General features: G+C 38.6%; 1 protein-coding gene across 2 annotated transcripts; it reads right to left on the bottom strand.

Moving 5' to 3' along the window:
- Window positions 1-2,213: 2,213 nt before the first annotated feature.
- On the bottom strand, window positions 2,214-19,487 carry LOC106883436 (ferry endosomal RAB5 effector complex subunit 4). Of its 2 annotated transcripts, XM_052974189.2 has the most exons (12): window positions 19,348-19,487; window positions 16,173-16,348; window positions 13,778-13,855; window positions 13,163-13,289; window positions 12,173-12,241; window positions 11,533-11,714; window positions 10,665-10,728; window positions 9,595-9,693; window positions 8,798-8,931; window positions 6,504-6,610; window positions 5,805-5,849; window positions 2,214-2,387 (listed from the first exon to the last, which is right to left on the bottom strand). In XM_052974189.2, the coding sequence occupies exons 2-12, from the start codon at window positions 16,242-16,244 to the stop codon at window positions 2,291-2,293; spliced, it is 1,074 nt and encodes a 357-aa protein (XP_052830149.1). In that variant the 5' UTR covers window positions 16,245-16,348; window positions 19,348-19,487; the 3' UTR covers window positions 2,214-2,290. The 2 variants fall into 2 exon arrangements, with proteins under 2 accessions (XP_052830149.1, XP_052830150.1); XM_052974190.2 differs by lacking the exon at window positions 19,348-19,487 and having other exon boundaries at window positions 16,173-17,813.
- Window positions 19,488-19,678: the final 191 nt, after the last annotated feature.

The raw sequence follows: 19,678 nt of genomic DNA on the forward strand, positions 1-19,678 counted from the left end.
CTTACAACTCTGTTGCCGAGGAATATTTATCAATGGCATTTGATGAAAATTCCTTCATAAATTGTGTTCTGTAGTACATTTCCACGTAGTACATTTGGCGCGGTTTCTACGACTGGATGCCAACCACTCTGAGAGTATAATGAATGCTTTTACGTGCCACTGACATGGGTGCCATGTGCGTGACACCAGTATCTTCCATAACTGCAATTTTATTTGGCTTGATGGGTCTTCTTCTCAAGCATGACAATGCCAAAGGTCTTGGTCATTGCCTCCATGAGGCCCAACACTTGAAAGGAGCTTGTAGTGACGTCATATTGGCGCCAACATCCAAGCGTTCCCGCTTCTATTCTGTCTCTTACCACGCCAGACAGCGAACAAGCAAGACGGTCTAAAACAAGCTCTCATTGAGTGTGGAAGAAGCAAGTTGTCTCTCCAACGATTCATCTCTACATTCAGGCTACTCAGAAACCGGACAATTGGAAGCTGTATATTTTCCACCATAAACAAATATTGTTGTTGTTGATCAGTTTGGAGTTCTGCGTTCCGTTCACTTCTAATTTAATATAGGAAAGTCAGGTGTACATCTAATGATGTATAACCCACTTTCCTAAAAGCTTTTCCGGTGCCACCAGCATCAGTCTCTTTAACTGTGAGAGGCCCAATACTTGAAAAGTGCTTTTTATGTGCCACTGGCACAGGTACCAGTTCTGTAATTCCAGCACCAGCCATAACTACAATGAAGGGTCTTCTCAAGCACAGCATATTGCCAAAGGTCTCGGTCACTAGTCACTGCCTCTAGGAGGCTCAAAGTTTGCAGATCATGCATCACCACCTTGTCCCATGTCTTCCTGGATCTGCCTCTACCACAGGCTCCCTCCACAGTTAGAGATCGGCACTTCTTTACCCAACTGTCCTCGTCCATATGCATCAAATGACCATACCAGTGCAGTCATCTTTCTTGCACATCCAGCAAAGCATACTGGCTTCATTTCTTTCAAGCCAATGCATGTCTTCGGCTGTCACAGCCCATGCTTCACTACCGTGTAGCATAGCTATTCACACACAGGCATCATACAATCCGCCTTCCACTCTGAGGTAAGAGCTCTCTTATCTTTGCCCAGCCTCATCTTATCCTCACAGCTATTCTCGAAGCATTTACCTCTACTTGGTCACCAAGATAACAAAATCTATCTACAACCTCTAGCTCACCTCCCTGGCTGTTGATGGAGTCTATTTTCTGCACACTTTCAGTGTTTATTGTACCTGTGCATTTGCCACACACAAGAACTATTTTCCCTGTTAACCGTCCTGATATCGCTGTACCTCTTATGTGTCCATAGCTTACACCAGATACATCTTATGGAGTTTCTACCTACGCCTTTTCTACAGATATGTTCAACTTACCTCTCTCTGATGATGGAATAATCATGCTATGGAATTCTTGCTTGCTACTATATTCCAATAGCTGGTATATTCTAGAAACAGTTGTTAGACTTATGTAAACCTTTTTATCGTATAGATAAATTAAATACCCTTGTCAAATCTTGCCAAACCATTTGCCTTGTCACTTCAGCTTTAATCTATATCTACTGGCTCAAGAGGAAGTCGCTTTAGAAAGGTAGTCACAAAATCCTCATATCTTTTATATCATCATCATCACAGTTAACGTCCTCCTTCCATGCTGGCCTGGGTAGGACGGTTTGACAGGAAATGGCCAGGCAGAAGCCTGCACCAAACGTCTATGCTGCTATATTTCATGTTGAGAACTTTTTAGGTCTTAATAGACACAAAATGTGATCTATTTCTAGCGCATTAATTGTCCACGTTAGTGGTCGATGTTATTTTTAAAATATATATCATCATCATATATATATATATATATATATATATATATATATATATATATATATATATATATACACATACATGGGTTTCCTCAGTTTCTGTCAACCAAATTCACTCATAAGTCACTGTTTGGCCAAGGGATGTAGCATGTAGCAGAAGACATTTATTCAAAGTGCTGCACAGCGGGACTGAACCCAAAACCATATGGTTGCAAAGTGAGCTTCTTAGCCACATGGCCATGTCTGTTTCAAGCCATGGGGTACAGAATTATAACAAAATAACTGAATATATTTTTGCCTGTTGCTCTGCTAATTATGCCACCCACTTCATTTCAATGGAAATAAAACTAATAACAATAACAACATTGATAACAGCTTTAGATGAATTTATTTTTTGAAGGAAATTTTATTTACAGAATAACAAATTAACAGCGATGACTGGTTGCTCAGAACTGGACAATTGTCTTCCCAAAGATTTGATCAGATATTGATAGGAAATTACTCACAGCTTCATCAACTTGGATGGTTTTGGATATATTCACTCTAGAAGAAGAAAAAAGATGAAAAGAAATCAACATTATATATATTCTTTTATATGTTTCAGTCGTTTGACTGCTGCCATGCTGGGGCACCACCTTGAGTGGTTTTAGTAGAAGAAATAGACCCCAGGACTTATAATTTTTAAGACCAGTACTTATTTTATCAGGCTCATTTGCTGAACCGCTAAGTTACAGGCAGGTAAGCACACCATCTGTTGTCAAAAGATGGTGGGGGAACAAGCACAGATACACAAACATATACACATGCATATAACACACACACACACACACATATATATATATATATATACGATAGGCTTCTTTCAGTTTCTGTCTACGGAATCCACTCATGAGGCTTTGGTCGGCCAAAGGCTATAGTAGAAGACACTTGCCCAAGATGCTACGTGGTGAGACTGAACCCGGAACCATGTGGTTGGTAAGCAAGTTACCACACAGCCACTTTATATATATGCACATAACGGGCTTCTTTCAGTTTCTGCCGACCAAATCCACTCACAAGAGATAATACTTTTCATTAAAATACTATAATGCAACTTACAGTCAGAAAAGCTTCCTAATTGCATTCATACAAGATTTAAGACAGATAAATTTTCCCAAATGATAATCTCACACTATTATCAATGATCTTTACCTGTATACTGCATTTGCATATATCTGAAAGCATGCTATCTGTTTCGGTGCATATCTGTAAATGAAAATACATCTGTCTGCGTGCATGATCTTTAATGTTTTTATGACCTCATTCATTTTGTGTTCCTGAAACATATCTACTAAATGCTTCCAAAATATAATTTGGTTTAACTTCATTATACATACATACATATCATCATTTAACATCTGTTTTCCATGCTAGCATGGGTTGGATGGTTTGACTAAAAACTGGTAAGCTGGGGTGCTGCACCAGGTTCCAATCTGATCTGGCATGGTTTCTACTGCTGGGTGCCCTTCCTAAAACAAACCACCCCAAAAGTGTAGTGGGTGCTTTTTATGTGCCACTGACATGGGTGCCAGTTATGCAACACCAGCATCAGCCACAATTACAATCTCACTTGGTTTGACATATTCTGAAGCATGGTATATTGTCAAAGTTCTCGGTCACTTGTTACTGCCACCATGAGGCCCAACATTTCAACAGTGCTTCTTATATACCAGTTATGTGACACTGGCATCAGCCACACACACACACACACACACATACATATTTATTTATCACCTGTATTGACCAAGCTATTGAAAGTTGCTATACACTGCTGGTCAAAATGCACTTCTAAACCTTTCTTGACCCAAATCTTCTCATCATTGTGGAGGCCTTCAGAGTGCCATTTTCAAATCTCTCAGATACCATTTGGTAACTGCACAGGTCAACCTGCCGTTCATAAACCATGCAACATGTCTAACCCAGTGGAACTTATGCTTTTGGTATTCTGCAATCACATCATTCACTCTGCTCCATTCTCAGTTACTTCTTTTCCGATATACACTCCCAATGGTATTCTCACATGACTATAGTAGCTCAACCCATGCCAGCATGGAAAATAGATGTAGAACGATGAAAATATTCATGCATTTTTAACTACTTACAAAATTGCATACAACCAGTCTTATCAGCATATGATGTTGATATCAATCAGAAGTCTGTTCAAGAAGACGCCATCTAAACTTTAACCTTTTAGCATTCAGATTACTCTGTCAAATGTAATGCTTACTTGTTCACATTGTTTTAGATTTATCATTCATTATCTCATACCTTTGAGATTTTCATGATGTGATTGTGTATTTTAAGAATGACATAATAGAGTAAGTGTGAGGAGATCTGATTGATCTAAAAACAAGACAGGTAGAATATTGGGCTGGATGTGGCCAGTTTAGGAGAAAGGTGGAATAAATAGAACACCGTTCTGTGGAGCACGTTCATGCTTTATTTCACTTCAGCCCTCACACATTCTCTCTGTATGCAGAACGTGGCCATGTCTCACTACCTTGCAGCATTGCATGGTACTGAGTTAGGGGCATTGAATGCAGAAGAAAAAGAAGGGCTTTCTAATAGATCCTTACACACATTTAAAAACCCATTTAACCAAATCACTTTCAAATAGATTTGAACAGGATGAATGAAAGTATAATAATAAAACAACAACAAAAAGAACCATGCATGAGCAGATGCCAAAATTACAGGCCTGTCTGCTTGTTTACTTTGAAATATCAAGATCAGCAGAAAGAATTATCAGGTAAACTGATAAAAGACTGCCAAGAAAAAAACAATCAGCTTGCTTTACTTTTCTGCCCCCTCAGTTTGCAATGCTATGGTAGTACTTCTCAGACATTTGTAGATATGATCTACTTGAATTTTATGAAGGTATTCATTAGAAGAAATAGAGGAGTCCATGCGAGCTTACACAGTCATGATGTCAGTAGTACTGAGTGTTGGCAGCACAACAATAGGGCTTTTCAAACAAATGCAGATCTGGTCTGGTCTGCCAAGATCAGTGGTTACCAACAGGTGTCCATATGGCTCCTGAAAACAATTTTGCCTTAAATGTTGTATTGGTGTGTATTGCAAGAAACAGCTAGGTTTCTTTAACATTTTACATAGTTCAACCCAAACAAGTTAAAACAAATAGGAGTTTCAAAAGAAGTTTTTATAAAAACGAGTTTCTAAACAATGAATGGCTATGGGGGTCCACCAGAGTAACATAGTAACCAAAAGGGTTTATAGATTTTTTAAAAAATGGTTGAGAACCCTTGTCCTAGATTTTGGAAAAGTATTCAGCCATCATGAGTCACAGAGTCAAGTGCATCAATGGAAAGGGTTTCCATTGGTTTCTTTGACTGAGTATCAAAGTTGCTTTCTATCAACTAAACAGGAATGGCTGTGTGGTAAGAAGTTTGATTCCCAACCACATGGTTCCAGGTTCAGTCCTGCTGCATGGCGTCTTAGGTAAGTGTCTTCTACTAAAGCCTCTGGTTGACCAAAGCCTTCTGAGTGGATTTGGTAGATGGAAACTGAAAGAAGCCCGTCATATATGTATATATGTGTGTCTCTCTCTCTCTGTCTTTGTATCTGTGTTTGTCCCCCATCACTGCTTGACAAATAGTGTTGGTGTGTTTATGTCTCTGTAACTTAGTGGTTCGACAAAAGAGATTGACAGAGTAAGTACCAAGTTTAAAAGAACAAGTACTGGGGTCAATTCATTTGGCTAAAAATTCTTCAAGCTGGTGCCCCAGCATGGCCACAGTCTAATGACTGAAACAAGTAAAAAATGTTTGCTCACTGAATATAAGCATATAAGTGTCCAGGACTTTAACTATTCAACCTCTGGAAATAAAATATGCATTCAACACAGAGAAGTGGTGAAAAGATAAAATAATCAAAATTGGTAAAAGAAAACAATGAACTTACTTGAGCAATCCTCGATCCAGTTTGTCGACAGCATCACATAAGATGTGTATGAAATGTTAAGAAAGAAAACATGAAATATATGAAAGGGATGGGTCATTTATCAAATATTTTTGTTGTTACTGTTTTTTAGCCCAGTTCAACTCTGATCAATCAATCATGATATTTGTTATTGTAAAAAATATTTTGTTTCATGGCCTAATCTAGAAGGCTCTGAATCTTTCTGACTTCATCACACACACAAGGCATCCTTATTGTTTAACCTATTAGCATCTAAACTGGCCACATCCAGACAAAATGTTCTACTTGTTTTATGATGAACTGGCCATATCCAGCCTCTCACACCTACCCTACAATGTCATTCTAAAATTAAACAATCACATCTTCAAAATCTTGAAACTACTAAATACTAAATGACCTTACTGTTTCTCCAAATTTCAGGCATCGTGACTATGTTATAAACTGTTGGTTATACATGAGTGTAAATATATGAATATCACAATTTTCATGATACTCAAGCATTAGTATGAATTTTCCACTGCTTAAATTCATAGATCTAAGAATTTCGTGACACAACTAGATAACTCTAGTTGTGCACCAAATGTGCCATGGAGCTCCATTTGAGAATCACTGGTTTAATCAACTTGAATTTAACAACATTAACAAAAGCTAAAAACAAATTAGTTCTGGTCAAAAAGGATATGTTTATAACGTCCATGCTGGGAGTATGACATTGTCCATATTGAATCAAATAGAAAACAGAGACTGCCACTACGCAGAAACAATTCACGTGAATCTGGTGGGTCCAGCTGAATAAAGATAAAAGAAATGAATATATATGTATATATATATATATTTGACAGGAAGGACAACAAAAGAAAGAAAGAGACCTCGATATTATGCAAATAGAGGAATTTATCTGTAAAAATATGTGACACTTATTCAGTAGCCATGATAAAACTCAGAGTTTCGGATGCCGGGGTGGGAGACCACGCCAACATCTCTTCAGTTATCCGGCCAATTGAAAATTCCTGTGAAAAATGACCGTTAAAAACAAAGGGAAATTACTGTGTAGTGACAAAATGCGTATATTATCGCATGCACGCATATATCCATATACGCACGCATATATTTACATACGCACACATCCACGCACACACTCCCAAGCACGCACATGTACCTTCCAAGCACTGTTGTAAACAGAGGAGGTGAGCTAGAATGTTAAAACTTAGTGTGCTTGCCTGGCAGAGTTCAAGGTCAATCTGTACCAAGCGGTTTTACACTGTGTGCATTAGATTTGTTACTATGGCAACAGTCCAGTTACTTATTGATCAGACCATGTATGTTTCAGCAAATACAGTACTTATGTGTTTCAATGTTTTAATTACTTTTGAATATAATCAGCTAATTAGATAGCTTTAGTGAAATAATTAATATTTTTATGGAAATTATGATGGAAGGTTTTAACTTAAATATGAGCATGTTAAATGGGGGACAGTTTGGTACAGTAGAACTAGAAGTGGGTGGTATGAAAAGGGGAAAGCAGAAGGGAAAAACACAACTCGATAACATTTGGTTCAAAAGATAAGTAAATTATTTGAAGGCCCTGCATTATGACCGATAAAAATAAGGAAAACAATATCTCACCCCCCCCCCCCCCCCCCACACACCTACACTGCCATCCCCCCTCCCCAAATCACCAAGACAACCACTACCACCCCCCTCCCAAATCACAACCATTACTATAGCCACCACCTACGCTGCTGCTGCCACTGCCACCACCTCCACCACCACTGCTGCTGCCGCCGCCACCACCACTACCACGGGTGTATGGTAGTAGCTGTTGGTGGGTGGCAAAATTATTGAGTTGGATACAGAAGTGATAATGGTGGTTCTCATAGCAGTAGTAGCGGTGGTGGTAGTATGGGGGTGGTGGTGGTGGGTAAGACGGTCACTGCATAAAAGCACCTAGTATATTCTGTAAAGTGGTTGGTGTTAGGAAGGGCATCCAGCCATAGAAACCATTCTAAAACAGATATGGAGCCCAGGTAGTCCTCCAGCTGGCCAACTCCTGTCAGGTTGTCCAACCCATGCCAGCATGGAGAACAAACCTTACATGATGATGATGATGATTCCTTTTTACACTTTCATGTTTCTTAGCGGGGCTCGGAAAGGAGTCTCAGGGAGTAGCATCCCTGCCTTCCCCGAGCTAGTTTTCCACCACATTTCTTTACAATTGTGGTTGAGGCCTTTGGTCTTGGGACCACTCATGTCTAGAAACTAAAGTTTGGGGGTAAGCAAAGGCATGCTCCCCATAGAAAATCCAGCTTTGAAAAAGCCTTGTGAGAATAGCAAAGGAGCATGGACACCAGCCAGCCCAAAGGTTGGGGTAGGCTGCACCTGCTTACCTCAAAAAGGAAGGTGCAAACCCTCATCCTGGGTCACAAGCATGACTTGCCTTATGATGGCCAACAGCCTGAGGAAATGCTTGGGGTGAGGTTGGAAAGTTGGAATATGGGTTGTAAGATTCCACAAAATTAGGATTGCTCAACTGAAGTAGGATGCAGGGGACATGCCTGTATGGAAGGATAACCACGATTGTAGTTAGCTTGGCATACCTTCTAGAGCACAGCAAACTGCCAGGAGTATTAGTCCTTTGTCCTCTCCTCTCTGAGGCCCAATATCAACATCCATTCTCACCACTTCATCCCATGCTTTCCTGAGTCTACCCCTTTCACATGTTCTCTCCATAATTAGAGATTGGCATGTCTTGATGCAATTGTTCATATGTATAACACAACCATACCTGGGGTTGATTTCTTCAACTAAAAGGCAGTGCTCCAGCATGGCCACAGTCAAAATGACTGAAACCAGTAAAGGTTTAAAAGCGTATACCAAAGAGAAATATATTTGTAAATAACACTATTCCCAATACTCCCATACTCATCCCCTCCCATCAGAATCACCTGTAAAGGTAGCAAAGCAGAGAATATTACCTGTAAATCAGGCTGAGAGGTAACCCATCGACCAAACGACCCGAGGCAGGAGATCAAGTCGTATTTATGTGGTACTGGCCGAGAGAAATTTTCCTTTGTGAAGATGATATCATCTGTTTCTGTAAACATCCGTACTGTAAGTAGAGCAGAAAAAAAGGTGCATTTAAACTTTTCGTTGTTGTTATTTACCATGAAGAGATCTCTGAAACAAAACTCCCTACAAAAATTAGACTTTATTCCATTTTGTTGATGTAAAAAAATTTCTGTTTTGCTTATTTTATGCTTAAAAAGTCCATGAGATGGATGCAGGTACAACTGTGTAGCTAAGAAGCTCCCTTTGCAGTCAAGTGGTTTCTAGTTTACTTTTACTGCATGGCACCTTAGGCAAGTGTCTTCTACTATAGCCCTCGGGTTAACCAAATCCTTGTGAGTGAACATGATAGAGGGAAAATGTGTGAGTCCATCATATATGTATGTTTTTGTGTGCCCCAGCCATTACTTGACAAATGGTGCCATGTAGTGGGACTGAACCAGAAGCCACTTGACTGCAAAATAAGCTTCTTAACCACACACTTGTACCTGCGTCCATTTCATGTCCCTTTACACATAAAAGGAACAAAAGAAAAATATAGGACCTGGTGTGATTTTTTGAGATATTTTTTAGGGAAAAAATACATTTTAGATGCTATCAAATACGGTAAGACTAAATGCAGTTATTTACTGTAAAAGGAATTTACAGTTGAATCTAATATAGTCCCTAGAAGGAACATTGATATAACTTTGTCCAGTAAACTTACCGCCATTGTCGATGATACAGTCAACTCCCAGACCCCCAGTCTCTTCCATCACACTGCTGCGTAACATACTCCCATGGCCACTCACATCGATTATTTGTGCTGAAAGGAGAGTAAATTATACACTGTTAAAAAAGAAGTTAGAGGATATCTTGAGCCAAGAGGCTAATTAAGCCAGAGCTTGTTCTAGGCTCCAAAGCATTTAAGTGAACGAAAGAATAAGACAACACCCTAAACAAGATGTCAGACTATTGCACGGTTAACTTTCCAGTTGCTACTGGTACATTTCCAGGTGACTGGACTGGACTGGAGCAACAAGAGATATATGTGTCCTTGCATATAGACACTGGCATAGCTGGAATCAGAGACTAACAAAACATCCAATTTTTGCTGTGTTGACCATTCAGCTTAGTTCCAGAAGATCAAGACAAATGACACTCTCGTCATCTCAAAGAACAGGTCACCTTATTCTGCTGTGCTGATTACTGGCTCTTGAACATTTTAAGTCATGGAATGGAAAAGCAGTGTGACACCATTCTGTGAACTCAGCCTTCCTTTTTAGAGCATAAAGATATATGTTTCATTGCCTGTCACCAGATTAAAATAAAATGTGTTTTCATCGGTTTCAAATGCTTCCAGCAGATCTGAGCAGACTTCCATACATTTTGCTTTCAAATCAGCTGTCAATTACCAAAGTACCCAGTTTGCACAGGTTTTCTAATAACCAGTCTTTCACAATTTCCTGTAATGTCTTTTGACCATAGTCCAGTTATGCAGCAAGTTCACAAACTGCAACTTGTTTATCAAAGCATATCATTTCATCCACTTGTCAGCAATTGCAGCTGATGGCCTTACACTGTGTGGTTTATCTTCAATGCTGGTTTCCTTTTCTTTGAACTTCCTCCATCTGTACACATTGCTCTTGTCAATGGTGTCATCTTTGTAAACAACCCACAGCGTGGCCATAGTTCAATAGAACATGTAAATAAAAGATAAAAGACAATAAAATTGATAAGAATATGTTTTTAGAAAGAATGGAGTACCAAAGTGGAATAAGATTAACCATTATTTACCTAATGAAGGGATTGAAGACTTTAAAAAATGTCGTTCTTCTGCAGAAGCCACAGTTGTAATAACCTAGAGAGATTTATAATATATATTAAAATATATTTTCTAAAATTCATGAAAAATAATAGGATGTGTGATGCTTCCCACTGTCACTACTCTAAAGTTTATATTTCCCCACTGCAATTAATATTACAATTCAAAAGGTATTTTTTTTATTGGAATTTTAGCAAGATTTAGTGCTAAAGACACACTGTGGAAAAAATAGATGTATGGAATATGAAAATCCGGGCTCAAGGGGAGGTAATTCAGTGAGTATTATTCTTAAACATATACATACATGTTTATGTAGTATATACACACATACATGCATATATATTTATTTATTTATATAACCATCATCATCATTCGTCGGCATTTCACATCCACTTTTACATGCTAGCATGGACTGATAGGTTAACTGGTTAACTATCAGATTAATAATAATAATAATAATAATAATAACAACAACAATAACGATAATAATAATAATAGTTTCAAAATTTGGCACAGGGCCAGCAATTACATTGATTCCAGTACTTATTTAATCGACCCTGAAAGGATGAAAGGAAAAGTTGACCTCAGTGAAATTTGAACTCAGATCATGAAAATGGATGAAATAATGCTAAGCATTTTGCCCGTCATGCTAACAATTCTGCCAGCTCACAGCTTTATAATAATAATAATAATGGTTTAAAATTTTGCCACAAAGGCAGTCATTTTGGGGGAGGGAATGAGAAGATTACATCGTTTATTTTGGCATAATGACCCAAAGTACCACAAAAAAAAGGCATTTAATTATTTATTTCACTGAAACTAAAAATGAATTGTCTATACCTTTGCCCCCCAACTCAGGGCTAGCTGAATGGTAATACTGCCGAAAGTCGAGGCTCCATCCATTACAAGTATTGTGTCTCCAGCACAGAGTCGACAGAGGTAGTGAAGTGCAGTGTAAGCATGTAAGCAGTCACCGATGCCACAAGCAGCATCTTCAAAACTCAGCATCTCAGGTTTCTTTACTATTAAGAAAGAAAGAAAGAAAAAAAGAATGTGAGAAATGATAATAGAATAAGATGTCATTAAAAAATATAAGATTATAAAATATCTGACGCATTTGAACAGAGTACAAATGGTATAGTGTGTGTGTGTATAGATATATACACATATATATACATATGCATATGTGTGGTATGTGAATATGTATATATATGTATGAGTATATATGTATGTGTGTAGGTATATATATATATATATATATATATATATATATATATATATATGTGTATATGCGTGAGTATGTATATGTATACATGTATATATGAGTGTATATGTGTGTGTGTGTATATATATAACAAGAAAACAGGATGGTCATTACAGGAACACATTTGATCAATACTGATCTTGGGGAAGATGGGGTGTTGAAACAACAACAACAACAAAATTGAAAACTAATAGAGAAACTCAGTTCTCTACTTACCAATGTCATATTCATGGAATATACAATATTCGGCACAGCCAGAATTTATGCTGGAAAGCGGAACGACACCTGGAAATAAGAAAGAAGAAAACGCCTTTCAGTAAAAGAAGTTCAAATGTGAACTATAGCAGTGAGAAGTGACTTCCAAGAGGCGATTGAAAGGGTCAGTCCAAACCCTCCTTTAGTCTATTCTAACTATATTTCCGACTTTCATGGTACTTCTTATATATTTTTCATGTTTTTAAATGAGTTGCAATGTCACTGGTGCCAAGCTGTATCGGCCTTTGCCTTCTGCTTGGATAATATCAGAGGCATAGAGAGGGGAGGCTGGTATGCGTGGACAACTGCTGGTCTTCCATAAACAATCATACCTGGGCTTGTGTCTTGGAGGGGAACTTTCTAGGAGCAATCCCATGGTCATTCATAACCGAAGAGGGTCTACTCTTTACCCTGATACGCTAGAAATAGCAGCTATTCAAGTATTATTGTTGTTGTTGTTGGCACTCTATCGCTTACGATGTCGAGGGTTCCAGTTGATCCGATCAACGGAACAGCCTGCTCGTGAAATTAACGTGCAAGTGGCTGAGCACTCCACAGACACGTATACCCTTAATGAAGTTCTCAGAGATATTCAGCGTGACACAGAGTGTGACAAGGCTGACCTCTTTGAATTACAGGCACAACAGATACAGGAAGAAAGAGTGAGAGAAAGTTGTGGTGAAAGAATACAGTAGGGTTCACTACCATCCCCTGCCGGAGCCTCGTGGAGCTTTAGGTGTTTTCGCTCAATAAAAACTCACAACGCCCTGTCTGGGAATCGAAACCGCGATCCTATGACCGCGAGTCCGCTGCCCTAACCACTGGGCCATTGCACCTCCACTATTCAAATATAACTTGAAGTTAAACAACAAAACAACAACTATCTCAGCCTTATGCACTAATTTAATTGAATAAATCACATTGTTGTCATATTTAAAGTTAGATACTTACCTACAACAACATCCCCTTCTTTGAATGTCAAGACACCTTCCCCTACTTGAGTGATAACTCCAGCTACATCTCGACCCACAGCATAATGTTTCTGATCAGGATTTTTTCGGAATACTTCATCAAGAACCTATCAATGTCAAAACATGAAGAAAAAAAAAAAAAGGCATAGGTCATATGGTCTGAAGGTTGTTTATCATTATCATTATTATTATTATTATTATTAAAAAGAGTACTAGTTGAGTACCAGGTGTCCTCTACTATAGTTTGAGGTGACCAATGTCTTGTGAGCGAATTTGATAGATGAAAACTGTGTGGAAACCTGAAGTACATATATGTGTGTATTTTTGTGTTTGTGTTTGTCCCACCACCATTAATTGACAACTGTTGTTGGTTTGTTTATGTCCCTGTATCTTAGTGGTTCAGCAAAAGAGACTGATAGAACAAGTAGATTTGACGAAAATCCTTCGAGGTGGTGCTCCAGCACAGCTGCAGTCCAATGACTGAAACAAGTAAAAGATAAAAGCTGAAAGATAACCCCTGACTCCCACCCTCCCTCCCTTTACTGCCCCTTCACCCATAATCCAAAACACCCTGCAACAATAACAAAATAGATACCTTCTGGTTGATGGGACTCAGAGCTGAGGTTTTGACCTTCACTTGAACTTCATTTTTGCCAGGAGATGGAACTGGCAGCTGAAGATGAAGAAAATATAAAACACATGAATTTTGTTTATGAAACACTAATTATTTTTTATTATTATTTTTTATTGCCCACAAGGGGCTAAACATAGAGGGGACAAACAAGGACAGACAAATGGGTTAAGTCGATTACATCGACCCCAGTGTGTAACTGGTACTTAATTTATCGACCCCGAAAGGATGAAAGGCAAAGTCCACCCGGAACCATGTGGTTAGTAAGCAAGCTACTTACCACACAGCCACTCCTGCACCCATATACACATATATAAAAGATAGGTGCAGGTGAGATTACAAGAGGCACAGGTGTGGATGTGTGGTTAAGAAGATTGTTTCTCGACCATGTGATCTCAGATTCAGTCCAACTGTGTAGTATCTTGGAGAAATGTCTTCTACCATAGGCCTTGGTAGAGTAAAGCTTTGTGAGTGGATCTGGGAGACAGAAACTGAAAGACGGCGAGCTGGCAGAAACGTTAGCACGCCAGGCGAAATGCTTAGCGGTATTTCGTCTACCGTTACATTCTGAGTGCGGGATGCATAACCATTTTGTTCAAAACAATATAGTGAATACATAAAAAATAAAGACAACCAACATATTTATTTACCAAAGAGTTATCAAAGAAGGCGACGTTTAGCAATAAGATAGTTATACCACACTTAGTATGCACATATCCGAATCTCACAAACTAAGCATCAAAAAAGGTAAGTGAGATTTGTGTAACTGGTGTTTAGCTTTGAAGATATCATTAATATTTGCTTAGGAATTGCTGCATCCAACCAAGAGAATTGCTTTCAAATGTTCATCAGTCGACCTTGTTCAATGTGCTGACTTCACATCCTTCATTATTGAAGATGTTTGAGCACAGACATAAGTTGTTCTAAACACTGTTGCCATACCAAATGCAAACGAACAATCATTGCTGGAACTTACACAAAAGATACAGGGCGGCGGCGGGCCTGATGAACTGCCCTTGCGGGCCGGAGTCTGGTGACCCGTGCTTTAGAGGAAAAAGGTTGTAAACTAGAAGGCTTTGCTTTCCAGTTTATTTGATATCACAAAAGCTCATTTTCTTTGAGGAAACGTGACACCGTACCAGTGATTACAATTAATTCACTTTGTTGCAGGTGCAAAACAACAACAACAACAACAAAGTTATGGCTTTCATAGGAGTAAGGTCAGGATAACGGAAAAACAAGTCAAAAAGTGTTGTGAAGACAAGTTATTGTCACAGAGAAAATCCTGAGTGTTGTTGTGAATGTTGGTAGAGGCTATTTTCAGATAGTGTGAATTCGTCAACGCCCCTTTTGTTTTGCATTAAGCACGGCTCTGCGTTTTCGAAGTTGTATTTATTTAGCAAGTAGTTTAAATTAGAAATCATATGTTGAAACTGAAATAAGTACGTCGTGGAAACATTACAACAACCTTTTAAAACACACATCAACCGTTATATTAAAATACTATACAAGGTGTTAGTAGTATTTCGTCGTACATCTACGTTCTCGACACTAACGGATGTCAGTGGCTAATGAGTCTTCCTCACAAATTGCAGTATGGTTATGTATTATACTTCTTACGTAAAAGAATGATACACGATTGGGAAATCATACACATTACAAATACATTCTAAAGGTGTTCTGAAGAATTTCAGTGAATATGCGGAAATAAAGCGATGCAGTGCAATAAATAAATGTGCGGGAGGGAGAAGAAAAGAAACAGAATTATGTTAAATTCTTTTGTCTGAGCATCAAACTATACAACTGGCATGAACGGGTTCATTGATCCAGCCAGTATGCTACGGGTATTTACTGTATTGAACTAATAATAGAAGGTGGAGGTGGTTAATAGTAACAGTACAGCTTCGGAACAGGGCTTAGAATATTTGCTTTCGTGTTTTTAAGTGTCATGTTCAAGCCGTACGGTATTGTCTCGGCCTTTAGCCCCGATGCAGTCGAGAAATTAGTACCAGTGGCATGCCGTGACCGATTCAATCGATCATGTGGTACCACTTACAAAAAGAAAAAAAGGCGATCTTTCGAGATCGCCGATATGTTTAAATAAAAAGAAAAGAATACACAGTGTTTGTGAATGTGTGTGTGTGTATATGTATATATATAATCCTCCTCTAGTTATAAGTAAATTCACAAGCTATTGTATGGGCAATCTATTATAAATCAATCAATACCACAACTGTTGCCATGTTTTAAATATTAACAGGAAGATGGAAAACTCGATCACTTTGACACAAGAAATAAACACTTATAATAACAATAATTAAAATGATAACAATATCAGATCGTAATATAAACAACTCACATCGGTCTCAAGAACATATTTTGATGTTTCTTCGTCTGAATTAACAACAGATTGCCAAAACACGGCTTTCATCTTGACCGGTGTCGTGGGAATTTGTGTATCGGTTTTCAAAATGTGCTGAAAGCTTGTCAGAATCCTCTCGTTGAAACGTTCTCTTTCTCACCGAATTCTTAACTCTTATTAATGAATAATTGAATTAAAAAAAAAGAATTTATTATATGTGTCTAAAAAAAAATGTAGCATTTCATTTATCCGGTTCGCAGTCTATTTTTTTCTGAACTTCCGATATATTCTAATTATACAAGTTTATATAGTGATCTAGCTACCAAATCTCGCTCAAATAACAATTGTTCTAAGAAAAGATAATGTAGTTGATAATGTAGCTCTCTGTATATATATCTAGAAAAGAAAACAAAGATGAGATGTTTACGACTGGAACGTCTTTAATAACAACAGATTTATTTATTAAGTTTGATTATGTTTGCTGACTGTTTTATGTTAGGCCTAAGAGAAAAAAGTTATTCTTAAAGAGTTGATTCTAAGGAACCTAGTAATTTCTGCCCTGCAAAATTTAAGGCAATCTTAAGTATAACTTTGTCAAACAGTTTTTTAAGGTTAGCTATAATTTCTATAGAAAATCTGTAGAGATAACAGCCTTAGTCACACGCTGAGCCAAATACCACTTGGCCACACACCTTAACTAATAAAGAACATGCACGCACGTACGCTCGCACGCACGTACGCTCGCACGCACACACGCACACACACACACAGAAGGAATGCGCCTCAACGTTGCCCGGGTGTTATGACCTACAGCGACATTATATTATTTGTTCTTTTCTTATCGGTAGAATGAAGTGGAGGCGCAATGGCCAAGTGGTTAGGGCAGCGGACTCGCGGTCATAGGATTGCGGTTGTGAGTGTTAATTGAGCGAAACACCTAAGTTCCACGTGGCTCCAACAGGGAATGGTGGCGAACCCTGCTGTACTCTTTCACCACAACTTTCTCTCACTCTTTCTTCCTGTTTCTGTTGTGCCTGTAATTCAAAGGGGCCAGCCTTGTCACACTCTGTGTAACGCTGAATATCCCCGAGAACTACGTTAATTTCACGAGTAGGCTGTTCCGTTGATTGGATCAACCCTCGTCGTTGTACGCGACGGAGTGCCAACAGCAACAGCGAAGACAGCTATTCTTTATAAACATGTTTTTCGGTCATTTTCTGATGAACAACGCTGCAGTTTCCGTCTACCAAATTCAGTCACAAGTAGAATGCACTTGCCCAAGGTACCACACAGTCATTCTTGCTCCAAATGCACGCGCGCGCATGTATTGATAAAAGTTGCCAGAGTTGCCTCCCTTAGCTAAAGGCTTCAAAATTATGCGACCCGACCTTATTTTCGAGGTTAATTTTGTAGTAAAAAAAAGAGAGTTATTGTGCAAAAGGTATAGTTTATTTGGTAGCCGAAAGATTACCGAATCTTTTGATACCTCATACGTCAAAATTGGCAACATAGGTATACACGTACCACACACGCACGCACACACACACGCATGCGCGCACATTCTTGTTGTAAATGCTCCTTCAAGATAAATTTCTAAATGAACATCATGTGTCTGTAAATCTCTGAGGTCTGAAGTGGCTGAGTTAAAAAAAGATTAATCAATAATTGTAGTTGGCGTTGAGGTTTGCCGTTAAGTTATTGTTGAAGCGACTATCTGAAGTAGTTTCGAATTCTCCTCCAGTTAATGTCACCTTATTTAACTTTTTTGTAGACACACACGTACACGCACGCACACACACACACACACACAAATCGTGTTCCCTAAACAAATTCAAGGTAGAATGTTGTGCTGAAAAATAAAAAATAATTAAGATATATAGAAACAAATAATTATCATAAATATTGATTGCTAACATTGGCACAAGGTCACAGATTTTCAGGAGCAAAGAGTATATAGAAGTATTGATCTGGTCCAGATCAAAAGCCAACTTAGATGAGATTTGAACCGTAAACCTAAAGGGACGTAACTCCATGTACTATAAAGACAAAAATTATAATTCTTAGATGAGAATTGTCGGAAGAAACCTCAACAGCGAGTAGATAACTGAGAATTAAACGCACTAGACTAGTTGTTTTACTGCACCTGTAACTCTAAACTTTACCTGTCCTGTTGAAGAAATCCGATTGAGTTCAACGACATACAACGAAGTTATTGAAACAACTCTCATGCATGCACGCATGTATGTATGTGTCTATCTTATTGATAAAGTGAATTTTATGTTAATGAAATAAATGTAAATATAAGTTGAGAGTTAAGTTCAGTGTCGGTGCTGACTGAGCAGATATGTGATCGAAGACAGTCCAGCTATGACTATCATGTCATATTTTGTTCTAGACGTTGTGTACCTCGAACTACATTGACTAGTGTGTCTTTTTTTAATTTTTTTTTATAAGACAACAGAATATAACTTGGCTGCTATTTCTAGTCGATCGAATGGCCACATAGGAACTCCTTGTCGTTCGACTTGTGATCAATCCTGAACTCGCAAGTCCGATGACCAAAGCCTTTCAACTGAGACCATTTCCCACAATAGAGAGTATTAAGTCTTGAATAATCCAGTATCCTCCCCCCACTTTCAAAGCTGCAATGAAATGTAGTGATATGAATGAGAAGATTTTACTGCCATCCGTTCTAGCATCTTAGAACAAGCATGGGTAACCTTTTCCCCCGAAGCGAGCCGCATGAGATATGACCCTTCATTAGTCCAGTCGTATCTCTCAAAATAAAATTGAAGATAATATTTCGTTATGCGTGCTATTCAGAAAGTCCTCCGGGTCGCACGTTGACCATGACTAATCAAGTGGCTGTGTGGTAAGTAGTTTGCTTACCAACCACATGGTTCTGGGTTCAGTCCTACTGCGTGGCACCTTGGGCAAGTGTCTTTTACTATAGCCTCGGGCCGACCAAAGCCTTGTGAGTGGATTTGGTAGACGGAAACTGAAAGAAGCCTGTCGTATATATGTGTGTGTGTGTGTATGTGTGTGTGTGTGTATGTTTGTGCGTCTGTATTTGTCCCCCCAACATCGCTTGACAACCGATGCTGGTGTGTTTATGTCCCCGTAACTTAGCGGTTCGGCAAAAAGAAACCGATAGAATAAGTACTAGGCTTACAAAGAATAAGTCCTGGGGTCGATTTACTCGACTAAAAGGCGGTGCTCCAGCACGGCCGCAGTCAAATGCCTGAAACAAGTAAAAGAGTACATAGATTGAAGAACCTGACTCGCTGGTAGAAATGGTTTACGAAAGTGCGGCTTTTAAATCTCACAGCAGTTACGCCCACTTTACCCAGAATTCCATATTCAGTCTAGAATCTGTGATAAGGCTTCTTGGTTCGAAGAAGGGGAAAAAAGCTGCTCCCACACACACACATATCATACATATATTATATTATATACACACATAACAAATATATACATAGATATATGTATGTATTTATTTACTG

This window comes from Octopus bimaculoides, chromosome 18 (genome assembly GCF_046866305.1).
Source record: "Octopus bimaculoides isolate indiv1 chromosome 18, ASM4686630v1, whole genome shotgun sequence".
Taxonomy (NCBI): domain Eukaryota; kingdom Metazoa; phylum Mollusca; class Cephalopoda; order Octopoda; family Octopodidae; genus Octopus; species Octopus bimaculoides.

What these genes read in the sequence shown, in the direction of transcription:
- LOC106883436 (XM_052974189.2), bottom strand. Translation starts at nt 16,244, where the DNA reads ATGAAAGCCGTGTTTTGGCAATCTGTTGTTAATTCAGACGAAGAAACA. An exon ending in ATTCCATGAATATGACATTG is followed by an intron (nt 11,715 to 12,172) that starts GTAAGTAGAGAA and finishes CTTTCTTAATAG; the next exon opens with TAAAGAAACCTGAGATGCTG. An exon ending in CCTCTCAGCCTGATTTACAG is followed by an intron (nt 6,611 to 8,797) that starts GTAATATTCTCT and finishes ATCTTTATTCAG; the next exon opens with CTGGACCCACCAGATTCACG.